This window comes from Mustela erminea, chromosome 11, assembly GCF_009829155.1.
Source record: "Mustela erminea isolate mMusErm1 chromosome 11, mMusErm1.Pri, whole genome shotgun sequence".
Lineage (NCBI taxonomy): Eukaryota > Metazoa > Chordata > Mammalia > Carnivora > Mustelidae > Mustela > Mustela erminea.
This window is the reverse complement of record NC_045624.1, coordinates 47,099,093-47,115,295: the sequence shown is the minus strand read 5'-3', so window position 1 is coordinate 47,115,295 and position 16,203 is coordinate 47,099,093. Positions and strand designations below refer to the sequence as shown.

Here is a 16,203-nt window from a genome sequence, read left to right as displayed (position 1 = left end):
GTTTACTTTGTTTCTGAGTTAAAAAACAGATCTTTTTCCAGTGTTCTTCCTTATAAGGAAAGTAGTCCAAGGCACCTATAACTATAGTTCTTCATGCACTGTTTTAACTAAAGAGGTTTTCTTGGCATATATATTCGATGCATAGGAACTTTACATAAAAGTTAATGGGTTTTGACCCTCCTCGAGAGCCTCAACGATTGAAAGAAAACACTGGCAAAAATGGAAGACACTTAAGTGTCATAAGAGCAGTTGAGTGTTTCAGCGTTGACCTAAGGCAAAAATTATAAGCCCTGGGGTGCCCCTGGGTGGCTCAGTGGGTTAGGCCTCTGCCTTCGGCTCAGGTCATGGTCTCAGGGTCCTGGGATCGAGTCTCGCGTCGGGCTCTCTGCTAGGCGGGGAGCCTGCTTCCTCCCCCCGCCCCACCTGCCTGCCTCTCTGCCTACTTGTGATCTCTCTCTGTCAAATAAATAAAATCTTTAAAAAAAAAAATTATAAGCCCTGGAACAGACATTTCCATTTGGCATTTTTGCTTTTGTGCTTTTCAAAAGAAATAGACCCCAGCTTTAGAAAGGCAGAACGATCTATTACTATTAGCATGTAGGCAAATACCATGGTACTCACTTGTTAGATCAATCCTCTTAACTTCTAAAACTCTTTTCAGCTGTATTATGGTATTCTCCTTCCTTCTCCATCCCTATGGGGTAGAATATTCCAGAAAGTAAGCACAGATTTTCTCAGTGGTTAAGAGAAATCAGAATGACTTTACCTCTGGTAGTCAAAAGCTATATAGTCCCTGCCATCAGGGAGGTAGGAGCATAATGATAATGATTGACTCTAAATAGGGGTATCTGTGTGGCTCAGTGGGTTAAGTGTCCAACTCTTGATTTTGGCTGAGGTCATGATCTCAGGGTTCTGAGACTGAGAGCCCTGCGCTCGGCTCCGTGCTCAGTGGGGAGTCTGCTTCTCTCCCTCTCCGTCTGTCCCTCTCCCCAAGGGCACATGCTCTCTCAAATAAATAAATAAATAAATAAATCTATCTTTAAAAAAAAAAGATTGACACTAAATAATAATCATACCTATTATTAGACATTACATGAAGGAGAAGCACACAGAGTTATAAGACCCTCTAAGTTGGAGGCACCTCTGATTTGGGGTCAGAGAAAATTTTAAGAAAGTGATATTTAAACTGAGACCTAAAGGATGAATAAGAACTGGTAGACAGAAAAGCAGATGGCTAACCTTTCCAGGCAAAGACAATAGGAGGTATTAAGGCCCTGGGGTAGGAAAGAGCTTGGCACATCCTAGGGAGTGATTGAATACCAGGGTGGGTGAAGCACATCAAGTCAGATTAGAAAGTAGTATAAAAGTCATCAAGAGGTAGAACATTTAAAGGATGATTTTATTAAATACCAGATGCTGAGGAAAGCCATGGAAAAATGTTGAGTAGGGAAACACGATTAGATCATTGGTTCATGGAGATCTTTCTGGCTATAATGCAGAGGCTGGACTGGAGAGGAGTGAAACTGAAGGTGGAAATTGTTGGAAAAACCAAGTGAAAGAAGATTGTGTTTTGGACTGGGATCTTGGTAGTGGAGATGGAGCCAAGTGGATTGATTCCAGGTCTATTTGGGGGGTGGAGTACATAGAACTTAGTGAATGACTGGAAGTAGAAGATGAGGGATGTCAAAGTTAATGCCTAGATTCTACTAATTTATGGCTATCAAATAAATTTAAAGAAATATAGGATACATTCTAAAGAAAAGGGCCTAAAGATGAATACTGCATTACCCAGGGTTCTCCAGAGAAAAAGAACCAATAGGATATGGAATATATATACATGTGTATATAAAATATTGTATATAATTTCTTATCCTATAATATATAATCATATATGATTTATTATAAGGAATTGGCTCATGACAATTATGGCCCTACCATCTGCTATCTGATGGGTGGAGTCCTCGGAAAACTAGTGAGTGGTACACATTTCAGGCCAAGTCCAAAGGCCTGAGAACCAAGAGCATTGGTGGTACAAGTTCCAGTCCAGGAGCAGGAGAAGGCTGATGTTCCACCTCAATCAGCAAGAGAGAGAAAGAGAGAGAGAGAACTCAACGTTTTTTCCTTTTAAAAAAAATTCTATTTAGAACCTTAATAGGTTGGGCGATGGCCTAGATCACTTGGGATGATGCTCATTCACCCCTTTGGAGGGGGGCAATCTGCTTTACTCAGTTCCCTCATTCACATGCGGATCCCTTCACAGACACACCTATACATGATGTTTAACCAGCCAGCTGTGTGCCACATGGCCCAGTCAAGCAGACCATAAAATCAACCATCCCAGGTACTACGGACAGAATCAGCCATGGGGCTTAACATAAGCACTTAAGGAATGTTATCACAGCTCTTCAGTAGGTAGGGCAAGGTAGAGTTTCCTATTCAGTAGTGAAATTTTTTTTCCTGGCAGCTGTCAGACTTGGAGGACTTTTGTCATTCCCAGAATGCCCAATTTTTTCCCAATCCCAGTGGGCTGGATGGCACCACACTGAACAGACAGAACCAGTTATTTGAGGACCTGACCTAACCTCTCCCAAATAATGTGATTCTGTTTAATGATAAGTGGCTAACTCTGGTATACAAAGGAGTGAGACCTTTATTTTATGCTAATTAAAGGGATCATTGTTCATGTTTGAGAAGAAACTAGCCCCTCTCTTACCCTTCAGCACTCCTGGTTCCTGCCCTACTTTGTTAAATGTTACAGGTACTCCGATCTGAGTGCCTTTTGTTCAAGGAAAGGGAATGTCCAAGAGAAGCCAGTGACAAGTTACCCATCTGTCCCTACCTTTGAGGAAAACTCACCCCAAACTGATGTGTTGCTTCCCCAAAATATGTAGTTTTGGGCCTCTCCACAAGTCAACTTACCCACTCACTCTTGATTATACCTGATTATATAAACTCTAGAGTTGAAAAAGTCCTTGCAGATCATTGGCTGAGCCACGTTATTTTATACATGAAGAAACAGAAACTCTGAGGAGGTCTTGAGGATACAACCCAGGATCACAAGGCAAACCAGTGGCTGATGTTGGCTGGGGTATTAGGATTCAAAGCCATACCATGAAGGGCTCAGTTTCTTCGCTGCATCTTTTTATGATCTTCAGATCAACACATTCTCTTCTGATGAGTGGCTGATATTCAGAGGCCTGAAGAGAAACCAGACTTTCATCACAGGCCAGTGAAGGGATTTCTTGGGGAACAGTCAACTATGAGCACGCAGAATATGCCTCCCATCCTATAAATGTACTGTCATTTCACATACAATTTCTATTTCTAGTAGGGCTTATTGTCGATAGCTGAAATTGACATTTACTGTGACCATAACCCTACCACAAATTAAAATCAGATCCTAAATCCCTCTGGGGAAGATGTTTATTAAGCTGTAAGAAGACATCTGAAATGATACCAAATTACATTTTAAACTTGAAACCCCAAATACCACATTTGTTTGGAAGTAGGAATAGGGCTGTCTGGGGAATAATATGGGAAACTGAGCAAGTCACTCTTTCTGGCAAATGCCAGGCCACCAAGGAAGGGAAAAGTGCCTTAGAAGAGATGCTTTATGTATAAACCCCTGTATGTTTAAGCCTAAGCAAAATTTCCTTCAGAATGAACTTAAAGGGAAAATAAGCCCTTTAAAGCTTTGTGTCTTTAAAGAACAGACATGGAATTTCCAATTATACCTATAAATACACCAAGAGGGGGTTGAAAGAAGTATAATAAAACAAGTCTATCAAAATACAAATCTGCATTCCAGGGTTTGACAAGGCTGATACAGATAAGAGTGGGTTTGAAACAGAATGTCTGTTTATCACTTTTGCCTCTTAACATATAGATGTCTGGGGGTGTCTGTGGATAGTGGGTGTGTTTATGCACATAGTGTGGCCACTGTCTCAATCTCAGGACATAATAACAGAACCAACTCTGTCCACAGGAAAGCTACACGCAATGGCTTCTTTGCTTGTATGTCCAGCCCATGAGTAGCTTTGAAAATTGCAAAGCCCTTTGAGATCCTTGGATGCAAAGTGCAAAGTAAATGCCAAGTATCATTATTATGAACTTTATTGCTATTATTTTATTAAGTGTTTGAGATTAATATCAATTTAGCTCATGATAAGTGCTGCTGCAAAGTGGGAGAACTTGAAAGGTAGCTCAGGAAAGGTTGCTCAAGGAGGATACCAGTTTCCTAGAAACTCTGCCCCTCCCCCCAATCCCCTTGCTCAAGTCAATGATAAGTTGACTGTCCCTTCAAGATAGTGTTTCAAGTTATCATGACCCTTAATAAGAAGCCTGTCCTGGATGTGTTATTGGGATACTACTGCCGGGAAATGAGAGACCATGTACAATGAGATGACCTCATTAAGTCATTCAACAAACCTCTACAAGGCTCCTATTATGTGCCGAGCTCTGCATTTTGTGATACTCTCTCTTGCATCTGATGGAGATACTAGCATGTGCTGTGAGAACACAGAGCAAGTTTTCCTGAGAAGATGATGCAGCACGAGACGCCAGGTCTCATAGTGATGGAAAAGACACTCGGGTCTCTCAGAGAGCCTGGACGTTTCTGGGTCTTTTTTTCCAAACTATTTCACCCTAAGATTGAGAGCCATATCATTTTACTTTGTATTGTAAAATGGCACTGGCAATAATTTTGTCTTCTAGAATAGATTCATCATCTCTTAAATAGAATATACATTGATCATCTTCCAGGGGCCTAACACGTATAAGATATTATCTCATCTATGATTATCAAAGTACCCTCACACCATACTTAGGAAGTGGGTAGTATAATCCTTTTTTTTCAGATGAGAAAACAGAGAAGTTAAATGACTTGCACAGATCACACACTCAGGGGCCATGACTAGGCCAGCAGGCGGCCGGAATGTCAGCCACACAAGGCTGCTTTATTCTATTTACCGGTTAATGATGGCCACCAGCATTATCTCTATCATTTCTGTCAGCCACTCTGACTGGAATAAGTGAAAATAATAGCCCTAATTTAGGACTATGAGAAGTCTGCCAGTTCCTCGTCCTCCTCCCTAGAAACCCTGCCAGATGGGGACGAATCTATTTTTTTAAGAGCCTAATAAGAGGAAATTCCAAAACTTCAGTAAGCCATTTAATTGTTTTACACTATTCGTTCTTGGGAGATACTCTTTCTTCTAACGTAAATCCCATGTGCTGCTGTTTTATTACAGTTATTATTCTGCTTTGGTTGGCTTTGAGAGTAACTGGCCACCATTCTCTGAATATAGTAATTTGGAAACTTGAAGCCTGCTTTCGTCATCTCCTGGTCTTGTTCCTTTTACTTTTCCATTTAGGTCTTCCCTTCTGGCCTCTCAGTACTTCTCCCTGCTCTTTGGAGCCTTCTCCAGGTTCTCTCCTCACTTCCCCGCCCCCTGCCCTGCCCTCTTCCCCCACTTCCTGCTCAGCCCTGTCCGACAAGGCTTTCTCTAGGCTCTCACACCCTCCCCTACAGTTTCTGGTTATCTGAGTATGGGCCATGGTTTAGAGTTTGCGGCTATCTGTCAGGATATAAGCTGGTGAGGAGTTTGCTGAGCCTTGAAGCAGTGCCTCTTTCCTTGTCTGTGTTTCCTGGGAGGACAAGTTAGCCTCTCAGCACTTGTGTTACTTTATCGATAAGAACAGGACCTAAGTAGTCAGGCTCATAGCACTCTGCGTCCCTGCCTGATGCCACAGTCAGAGCCCCTCCTCCAGCATCACTGCCAAAGCCCCTCTTCTGCTGTGGAGCTGAGTTTCTAGCTCCTCCTCCTAAGGAGTGAAAGAATCCTGGCAAGTGGCTGGGTGGAGAGTGTTTTAAACTGGGTATCCTCGAGGAGAGGTACTTGAAGACTATCTAAGAGACCCTGCCTTGAGCTTCAGGAAGAGGTTAGGTAAAGGCATTAGTGGGGGTGACCCAGGAGGGAGAACTTGCAAAGTGCAAGGATGGGTAGAGGTTGTCCAGATGATCTTTTCTCGAGCCCTTCTGTTTTTGCTGAAGTCTTCTGCAGTTGGAGCTTTTGTCCATCAGCTACAAAATGATGTTATGTATTTGGAGCATAGGTATGGGGCGATCGTACAGAGTGTGGAGTCCGCCCCGACTTACCCATTAAAAGATGGTAACTGAGAAGCTGCAAGTCCAGAAGAAAGCAAAACAGAATTGCTGACTTAAGAGTTGGGGGTGGGGGTGGGTGTTTGTAAGCCCAGGGAGCTCTGCCCCTACAGAACATCCAGACAAGTGTGTTAGTGAATGTTTACATGAATTATTCATTGATGGTGAATGAATGCAAGCAGGAATCACATGTAAATGACAAGGCTCATAATCAGAGGGCTCCTTATTTGTCCTTATGAAGCAAGGAGGAAGCTTATTAACGACTTAGAAACCGGAAGAAATTTTACTCAGAGATAGCTCTCTATAAAGAAAAAATTTTCCCCAGCCAGCCAGATGTATATCATTTATTTGAGACTGCATTCAAAATCATCATTTATTTCATCTCTTTTGATCTACATTTACTTGCCTTTTCTAAGTGTAACTTTATGAATAATTGATGCAACTGAGAAGTTATTGGCTAATTGAAAAGCCATCTCGTCATGTCTTTGAGCCTGACCCATGGCGAAAGCCAAACTGTTCAGGCATTTAGGGTCTCTTATAAAGGGTCTTTTAAAAGAGCCTTTAGCTCTTTACAAGGAAAAATATCAGATTTTGGAATCGGATTTTTTTTTTTTTTTTTTTTTGTGACAATAGTACATCAGAAACCAATCCAACCGTGTTTTTGGTTAACTTAAATGAATCAGGCTGACTGCATGACTAATTCAGATTAATGGTGCAGAAATCAGTCATTAAAGAGGGGGAGAAAAAGAGATTGATTTAATAGTCTTAACAGAATGGCCATAAATTTACATCTCCCTTTCTATTCTGTTCTCTCTGTTTAAAACACTTGAAAGCACTAGTAAATATCTCCTCTGCCTGAGTAGATACAGCGTGTATGCTATAAAACCCAACACAGGCTCCAGCGGGATGCAGCTCTGTTCGCTGTATTACATTTTATGACCGCCATTGGCTCTCTCACAGCCAGGCTTTTATTTAAAGAAAAAGAAGTTACATTTCCAAGATATCAAATACTACATCTATAAAATAAACGCAGCAGTAGTACCAAATTGATAAAAAGGAGGCCTAAATTTATCTTGCGTGGTAAATTTAATTTCCGACACCCCTGGTGATAATGATTACAAAAGTGTTCTTGTCAATATCGATAAGTCAGTGCAAAGCAGAAACTAGATGTTTAGTTGACCGTGGTGTGGGTGTAACTGGTACGTCCGGGCCCAGAGTTTTGAACATTATAAAGTACAGTCTTATTGCAGGGCAGGCATCCAATTTTTAGAACATTATATAGATTGGAGACAGATGAGTGTTCCTGAATTATTCTTGGCCTTTTCTTATGAAATGCCTAGAATATAATTTCAAATGGAAATTAACTTAATTGATGCAAAAACAAATGAGTCTAGAACTCATCAGAAAGCTTGAGTTTAAGGGGCATTGCTAAAAAGTACAGATAACCTTGGGGGTAACCATTTATGCTTTTCAAGAACAGAAATGGGTTATATTAGGCTGTTAATGTAAATTGGAGTTTCACTTATGACTAGTAAATCAATTAAGTTCTTCTCATTAGTTAGGAAAGATAATTTATTGAACCCTGTTCTTGCAATGTCTTTTGCCAATTGAAGAGACCCTTAATATCTCTGTTCTTAAGAATTCAAGAAGTATTTATTGACACCTGCTAGGTACCATGCACTTTCTTACCTTTCTAAAAATTACTAAATTAGTAATTTAGTAATTACATTACTAAAAACAGAGCAGACACAATCTCTCACTGATGCAGTTTATGGTCTAGTGGGAGCAGAGACATTTTAAAAATCATTCAAAATCACTGAAGAATTATAACCGGGGAGCTGAAGTGGTAAATTCCAAGAGGCCATGAAACACATGTATTTTGTTTTTCATCAAATTGTCACAAATTGTGAATTTGTAGATGGATTGTTGGCAAACTCGTTTTCCACTCTGAAATGAGTGCGTACAGAGTCTGACTTGTCTTAGATACTTAATTTGACTTTTGGTTTATTCATTGATTGAATAAATGGTGAGAAAGTGTTACCAGGTCGAAGAATGCAGGGTAAGCACACTCCAAAAAAGGGCCTGACCTGGTTTGGTTACCCAGAGAAGGTGGTGAGGATTACTTACGTTCAAGGCTGTGGCAGGAAGGAAGGTGGTGATGCAAAGAAGCCTGGAGGAAGTCAGAGAGGGCACCGGTCCGGAGCCCAGGGCCATGAGTGGGGCAGCAGTGAGGTGCCACTTGGTGTGATGGCCTTGGAGCAATGTCAAGTGTTGTCCCAAGGAGCCAAGCTTACTGGAATCTCTAATGAGCTAGAGAATTTGCTCTTTTTCAAAGTCAGGCTGTTTTACTAGCTTTTTAGGAAAAATATAGGTCTAAAGGCAAAATTCTCTCCCCAGACGCCCAAATGCCTGTGTCATCAAAGGACACGCAGCGGGGGAGGGGAGAAAGGCCGGGAGGGGTAAGAATCATGCAGGGAGGTTCCAGATCTCTTTCTTTTTCTTTTTTTTTTTAGAGGGGTTCCAGATCTTTACAAGAGGTCCTCCCTTGAGCCTAAGAAAGCTTTGAAATGAAAAATACATATTTTAATTGAATTCTGCTGATATTTTGGTGCCTTTTCTCAGGCTAAATGTTTCTACTCCTGTGTCTCAAATTCCTCATTTGTTAAAAGGGGAAATATTGTCTTTGCCATCCAACTTTAGGAGCTTGGCAGTGAGACTTGGTGCAGAGCATGAGCTCATTCAAAAAAGATACTGGTAATAGGATGTCTTTTAAAATGTGGGCCAGATAGCTGTCTTGTTTTCCCAATTACTGCTTCTGTTGGATTTTTGTCCTTGTTTTCAGGAAAAACAAGACACTGAGAACCAATCTCTGGGGAACTAGTTTGGTTCCATTTTGAGGAAATATTTTCAAAGATCCTTTCTGAGAAATAGTGTGAATCATTTTGAAATTCTGTAAAACTGTGGGTGAGAGAAGTCCATTTGCCTCCGCAGAAGGGTTTGGGAGTCTAAAGTCAATGGGTTGTTAAAGAAATATCTTATATATGCTGGAAGTTTGGGACACTTTTACAGGCATTTGGTTAGGCTGTGGTTTCTTAATTAAAGCGAAGGATTGGTGTTAACTTTAAGATCCCAGCCTTAAGCCCCAGTTCCTTGATTGAAGTATAGTGATTACTCTGTTGTTTGGTCTGGGTTTCAGAAGAATAATAACAAAAATAACTAATTTTATTGAATTCAATATTCAATATGTAGTTGACCCTTGAATGGGTTTGAATTATACAGGTCCATTTATATGTGGATGTTTTTCAGTAAGTACAGTACAGTACTGTAAATGTATATCTCTTCCTTATGATTTTCATAATATTTTCTTTTTCTCTAGCTTACTTTACTGCAAGAATATAGTATATCCAAAATATATGTTAATAGATTGTTAATATTAGGCTACTAGTAGTTAACTTTGGAGAGACTCAAGTTACACATGGATTTTTGACTACACAAGGAGTCAGGGTTCCTAATGCCCACGTTGTTCAAAGGTCAACTGTATTTAGTATGTAGTAGCTCAATTAAGGCCATAAGATAACAATCTCTGTCATCCCATTTAATAGTTGAGAAAACTGAGGCACAGAGAGGCCAAGTAACTAGCCCAAGTTTACACAGCTAGTAAGGGGCAGACCGTCTTCTGAACCCATGTCCTTCAATACCCCATCTTACAATATAATTATCACCCATGGAAGAAATTAACTATATTATCTTCCCATTTCCCATTCTACTTGATTATCCTATAGTTTGCTTTCTTTACAAAAATAGGAGTTTTTAAATTCTGCTTCGGAGAAGAATGATAGAATAAACATTTCTCATTACAAACAGCCTTCTCTTAACATTTAAGAGTCTGTAATCCCGTCTTTAGTTCTTCAGTCTCCCCATCCTAGACATGAACTAGTTGGCCAGGTTAGGCCACAACAGTTCATTTGAGAAGGTGGAAAGAAGGCACATTTCTCTTTAGAAGCAAATACAGTGATCGTGGGCAATACTCTTTCTCTACTCTGTGTGTGAAGTTTTGTTACGTGTAAATGAGGAAAACGTGTGGACCCCCTGAGATGTATCAAGTCCTTTTTAGCAACTTCTCTTGCTTTTTAGAGACACTTTCTATTTGTGGTTCATTCATATTTCAAGTTTATTTTTGACATTAAGAACGAAGTGCTGTACTGACTCGTCCCATTCAGTACGGACACTGACCCCCCACCATGTTGCGCGTGCTGGCCGAAGCACTGTGAACTTATCAGTGAGCGGTGAAGAGCTCCCTAATCATCACAGAACATCTATGCCTCATGAGATTAAAAACATCTCATTTTCAAGTTCTAGAATCTGAATTTTAGAGCTTCAGGGCATTTCCAGATGGCCTGTAGTCTGACCCATTCATTAAACAGATGATGACATGGAGAGCCCCAAAGCAAAGAAAGTCTCTTCCCCAGAGTCAGAAACTCTAATGGCAGCGACATCTGGATCCTTTGCTCCCTGCCCACTCTTTTTTCCATCTTATTGCTTTGAAGCTTTTCGTATTATTCTGCACACACCAAGTCCCAGCAATTCCTTTCTGTTGTTATTTATTACGTGCTCACCATTTCTCAGGTGTCTGTGATTGGATTTTCATGCTAACTTTGATCTTCTAATTCTTTAACCTAATTTTTTTTTTTCACTGCTGGCTTCTTCTCTTTCCCTGACCACACACCCAGTAGATTTATCTGTCTTGAGTTCAATAGGCAATCTGGGGTGCCATGGACCTTTTGAAGACTTGGGAAAGGAGAACAGTCTGTAGTGACTCTCCTGAGACTACCAAACAAAATCACCGGACCCTCGCTCCGTAAAGATAGTTGGGCTTGTCCAAGCCCAAAGAGCGGCAGACACAGAACTCGCTTTTCAGACACCCCTAGACTGGAAAACATCCTTTGGGGGTAAAAATGAGGACATGAAATCGCTTGCTGTGGTACCTTTCATTCTGTTAAGGACACTGAAAACAGTCTGTCATCCTTGACATTTTAATTGAAAGAAAAGCTTACATAGATTTCAGCCGTAAGCAGTATGTTTATACAAGTGTATAAAGAGGAATAATCTGTCAAGTTGGAAAACTCTTAATGTTACGGGACTCAGTTTAGTAATTGAACAATCCAACATGAGCTCACACATCTTACCTTGTTCCATGCCTCAATAATTTTTAGTAGAAATACTTTACCTAGAGGCATATGGTTATTAAAAAGGAGGCTCGGCTTGCTCAAAGTCTGGAATTATTAGCTCATGGCAACAAGCCTGCACTGGAGAAAGACTGTTGGGTCTTTGTTTTCACAACTTTGCTGCGATTTGCCATCTTATTTTCAGAGTCTAACTGATATGTTGTTTGGGAAGTTTTTTTTTGTTTTTTGTTTTTTTTTTAAAGGAAGAAAGCATAATTTCACATGGATGAGTGACTTCTCATGTTAGCAATACTGCATAATTTTACCACTTCATTGCCCAGTCCAGGTAGCAGTGTGGATATCAAAAGAAATAGACCGTGAATTTATTTTAGTATAAAAAATCAATAATAGCTTAGTTATGGGAGCCATCAAGGTATGATGGGGGAAGCCCTGTGTTGCAAGCTGAATATGAGCCTTGCTTCTTTTCATGACCCATATGACCTTGGGCATATTTAAATGTTTCTGAATTCAGCTTACTCTGAGTAAAATGGGGGTAATCTGACCTACCCACCACATGGCATTGTTTCAAGTCACAGGAAGGTGAAAATATTTTGAAAAATATGAAACTGTGTAAGTGCAATATAAAAAGTTTCAAGCAAGTGCAATGTGTTAATAATTATTTCTATATACACAAAGGGAATTAGATAATTAATATAATTATTCTGATACCACTCTTGCTTGAGTGATCAGGATATTCTGGACAAATGATTATTTATTGGGCCAAGCTACATAATTACCTCAGTCTAGTCCTTTGTATACCCTGCGATGGGTAAGAGTAGATTTTTCTTTTCTGTCAGTTTTTGTAGTTTTAAAAGCCCAAGCAAGAAGCATAGAAAACCCCTCAGTTTTGTTCCCAGCAAGGGTTGGGAAAATTATTTCTAGAATCTGTGGAGGGCTGCCTGGGTGGCTCAGTCAGTTAGGTGTCCGACTCTTGATTTTGGCTCAGGTCATGATCTCAGGGTCGTGAGATCAAGCCCTGTGTCAGGCTCCACACTGGGTGTAGGGCCTGCTTAAGATTCTTTCTCCCTCTTCCTGTGCCCCTCCCTGCTGCATGTGCACACGTATGCATGTGTGAACTCTCTCTCTCTCTCTCAAATAAATAAATAAAATATAGATCTGTGTAAAACAATAATTGAGAGTTATTTAGAATCCAAACATGCAGAGTTCTCAAATAGCCATTTCTCTTTCAACTATATATGTTAATTGGTTGATTGCTATCATTAGGCAATTATTATTATAATTCCAAGGGAGCTCAGTGTGCTGGAAAGCTTTCTTAATTAATGAAGGAATGCTTGGTGTTTAAAAATCTGGTACGTCTATGCATGGTATGGAAGTAAGTATACCATTTCCCAGCTACTCTGTCCAGCTAGTTTTCCTTAGTTGTGTAAAGAATGAAAAGTCATTTTGAGTTGAATTACTTTTGCATCTTCATTCACATAAGCATGGTTTAATTAATTTCTTTTCTAAAAATGACTCAATAGAAACTGATCACCAAGATTAGCATTAATATATCATGTTGGAAACAAAATGTAAATGATGATAATATGCTGTCATTTCTTTAGGAGGATGATATGACAAATCATCATTATACAATGTTTTCAATTGTCTTTTTTTTTGCTTGTCCCTATCTATACCCAAAGCATTCCTCCAGTGACTAGGGGAAAAGACATATGGTAGAAGGTTGTATGTCTGTACATTTAGGTGTATCTGTACATATGCATGGATGTATGTGTGTACATCTCCCTGTCTGGGTATCTGTACACAAGTGGATGGATAGATGATTAACAACTATCTATAGAGATGGTCTCAGTGAATCTTTCTCCTTATAAAACAGGGCAGTTTAGGTTACTAACCTTGTACTTGCAGGAACTGACCATTATTAAAGATGACATATTTTGATATACAGCTATTTTCTTCCCAGCAAAGGTCACAAACAAAACATTAAGGCTGGAGAAAATAGGGCACCTGGGTGGCTCAGTCATTAAGCGTCCGCCTTCAGTTCAGGTCATGATCCCAGGGTTCTGGGATTGAGTCCCACATCGGGCGCCCTGCTTGGTGGGAAGCCTGCTTCTCCTTTTCCCACTCCCCCTGCTTGTGTTACCTTTCTCATTGTCTCTTTTTCTATCAAATAAATAAACATCTTTAAAATAAAATAATAATAATAAAAAGACTGGAGAATATAAAGCAAACCTTGTCTGTTGACAGAACCACCATTTATACCTATCTGATTGGAGCTATCCACCTCTGAATGAGGTAAGCTTTAAGACCCAGTGAAGGTACAACCTACTGTAGAGTTTTGGAGCAACTACAATTGGCAGTTTCCTACAGTTCTGAAAGGTGAAGGACCTTCAAAGACCCTACTAATCCTATTGTTAATCTATACTCCAGAGGGCCCCAGGGCACATGTCAAGAAATACCTATAACATGCATTTGCTTTTCTGAAAACACTCATTTTATTGTTGCAGGCTACTTCTGGTTGGCCTCTCCGTGTAACTAACTATTCATACACACATTTTGGTCATAAAGCTGGGTATCATTTGTGTACATCTGCAGAGAGTCTGGGTAAAGGTTTTATATTCTTTTATATTTTCACTTATATAACTTCCTGAACATATAAATATTGACTAATTTGTCACTAATCCTTCTAAAATCCATGCATCTGGGATAGCTAGCTCTACTCAAAGGAGCTGTTGGGTGAAAAGAGTAGAAAACCTAATCTTTGAGATTTCAGCAACAATGCAAAAGAAGATCCTGTTGGCATGACCTCCCTGTTTCAATCCCCCTTTCTCCCCAAGTCAGGCACAAGAGACATTTGAGGTCCAAAGGAGAGCCTTCTCATGCTACTCTGAATGGGATTATCCTTCCCTGAAGCTGAGAAAGGCCCTGGGCCACACAGGACATCTCCATCCAGTCATTACGCAGCACTTAACATGAACAAATCTTTTGTTTTTCTTTTTTTTAAGAAAATGCATTAATTCTAGAAACAGTAGCTTCATTTATGGCATTCAGGATAAGGTAGTTTAACGTGGAAGGCTCAGGTCCCTGAGGTGGTCGGGGGGGTGTTTGTTTATTTGTTTTGTTTTATTTGTTAAATCTTTAATTTAATGGTTTGACATTTATACAGCTCCCCAGAGCAAAAGCATCGGGAGATTGAGAATTTAGCTGAGGAGGTCACTTATTTGCCATTTTTCATAAACACAAATAATTTCCTTTTTCCCTCAGCCACACATTCCCTGGCTCATTAAATCAATTGAAAGTTCTAAATTTTTTTTTCCCCGCTCTGGCAAATTGAAGCAAAAGTTCGAACTATGTACTCCCCAGAGGAATGCTTACCCAAGTTCTGTGGGTCAGGCCAAAATCAGTTTCTGTCAAACAGCCTAACACCTCCAGTTATTATAAAATGAGGGATTGGTAATCGGGGGCTGGGCTCGGGACTTGCCTGAGAAAGGCTGGCTGCACTGGCATGAACCTCATTCCTGCTACTTTGATCTGTGTCCTGGCTTTGTTTTTGTTGTCGTTGTTGCTATTTTGTTTGTTTGTTTGTTTGTTTTTTCCACCCACAGTGGAGAACTACGGAAAAAGTCAAAACAGATTTCTATTGGGAATTCATGGATCAAGTTGGCTTTACAATCCAGACAGTGAAAGTGTGTCCAGGAGGGCTTATAGGCAGAGGCATAGGAGAGTCCAGATGACATACACAGATCTCAGGGTCTAAGATTCTCCACAGGGCAGAGAATTCTGAGTAAACACAGGATTTCACCCCGAAGTCCCTTCCCTAAGAGGCAGGAGTCGTAGGAGATTTGCCGACTTGTTGACTATTGAACATGAGTTAGATAACAAGAGGTCAGGAAATGAAGTGGAATTTGGTGTATTAACTAGAAAGCAGCAGAGGAAGCCAGGCTTGTGTTTTATTTGTTATTATTTCCCTAATATCCTCAATTATGTGATTCCCATCAGAGGATCTGATCTGTTGCTCATGTAATGGTGTTGTCCCCGCTGGTTCTGGACACGGGGAAGCAGGCAGTGAATTCCCCACCCCAAGGCATCAGGAATAATGTCTGCTTTTTCTGTGTGTTGCCAGGCCTGTCCCAGGCTCTCTATCTTCTCTGCTACATCTCCACAACAGACAGAGACAGCCTATGCCAGCCTCCATGCCTGGGACCCTGCCCAACCCGACGATGCCGGGTTCTTCTGCCGTCTTGATGCCAGTAAGTGCTTCTCGTTGCCACTGAGCCTTGCTCCTTTGAAAGCAGTAAAGGAAAAGCTGAGATCGAAGCTGGAAAGACAGCGACTTCTTCTGGGTGAAGAGCTGAGCTGTGTGCTACTTTGTGGAGAGGGTCTGGTTGTCTGTCCCTAGGCGTCCTGCTGGCTCTCCTGCCCTCCAGTGCTCCCTTAGTGAGGCCTGGCCCCATCTTCCTGCTGGTGACAAGCGAGCTTGCCACACCCAGGGGATAGAATTTTTTCAAGGACACAGTGTTTTATGCCTAGCCCAAAATCTATATAGCTTGGGCTCTATACTGAGTGTCCTTAACTCACCAGGGAGTGATCTTGCCAGGACTCAGAGCAACAATTATAATAACAAAAATAATAACGATGGTACAGAATATCTGTTAGTAGGTGTCCCTGCATGTCATGTTCTATTACGCATGCTCACAACATTTATTAAGGGCTTACCATGTGCTAGTCCCTTTATAGGCACTTCATGAACACCTGAAACAATCCTGTCAGGCATGTGCTGTTTCTATCCCCCGTGTCTGAATGGGAAAAGGATGGCAAGTAGCTTGCTTGGCTGAGAAGCAAGCATAGCTGAGTTCT

At 40.7% G+C, this 16,203-nt stretch overlaps 1 protein-coding gene across 3 annotated transcripts in view; it reads left to right on the top strand.

Annotated features, from left to right (window-relative positions):
• The window catches only part of CREB5 (cAMP responsive element binding protein 5), a 403,227-nt gene that overhangs the window by 286,606 nt on the left and 100,418 nt on the right, over positions 1–16,203 (top strand). For all 3 annotated transcript variants that reach the window (XM_032304276.1, XM_032304274.1, XM_032304277.1), the window contains one exon: positions 15,470–15,596. In XM_032304276.1, coding sequence (XP_032160167.1) covers positions 15,470–15,596 — 127 coding nt within the window. The remainder of the gene's footprint in view (positions 1–15,469; positions 15,597–16,203) is intronic.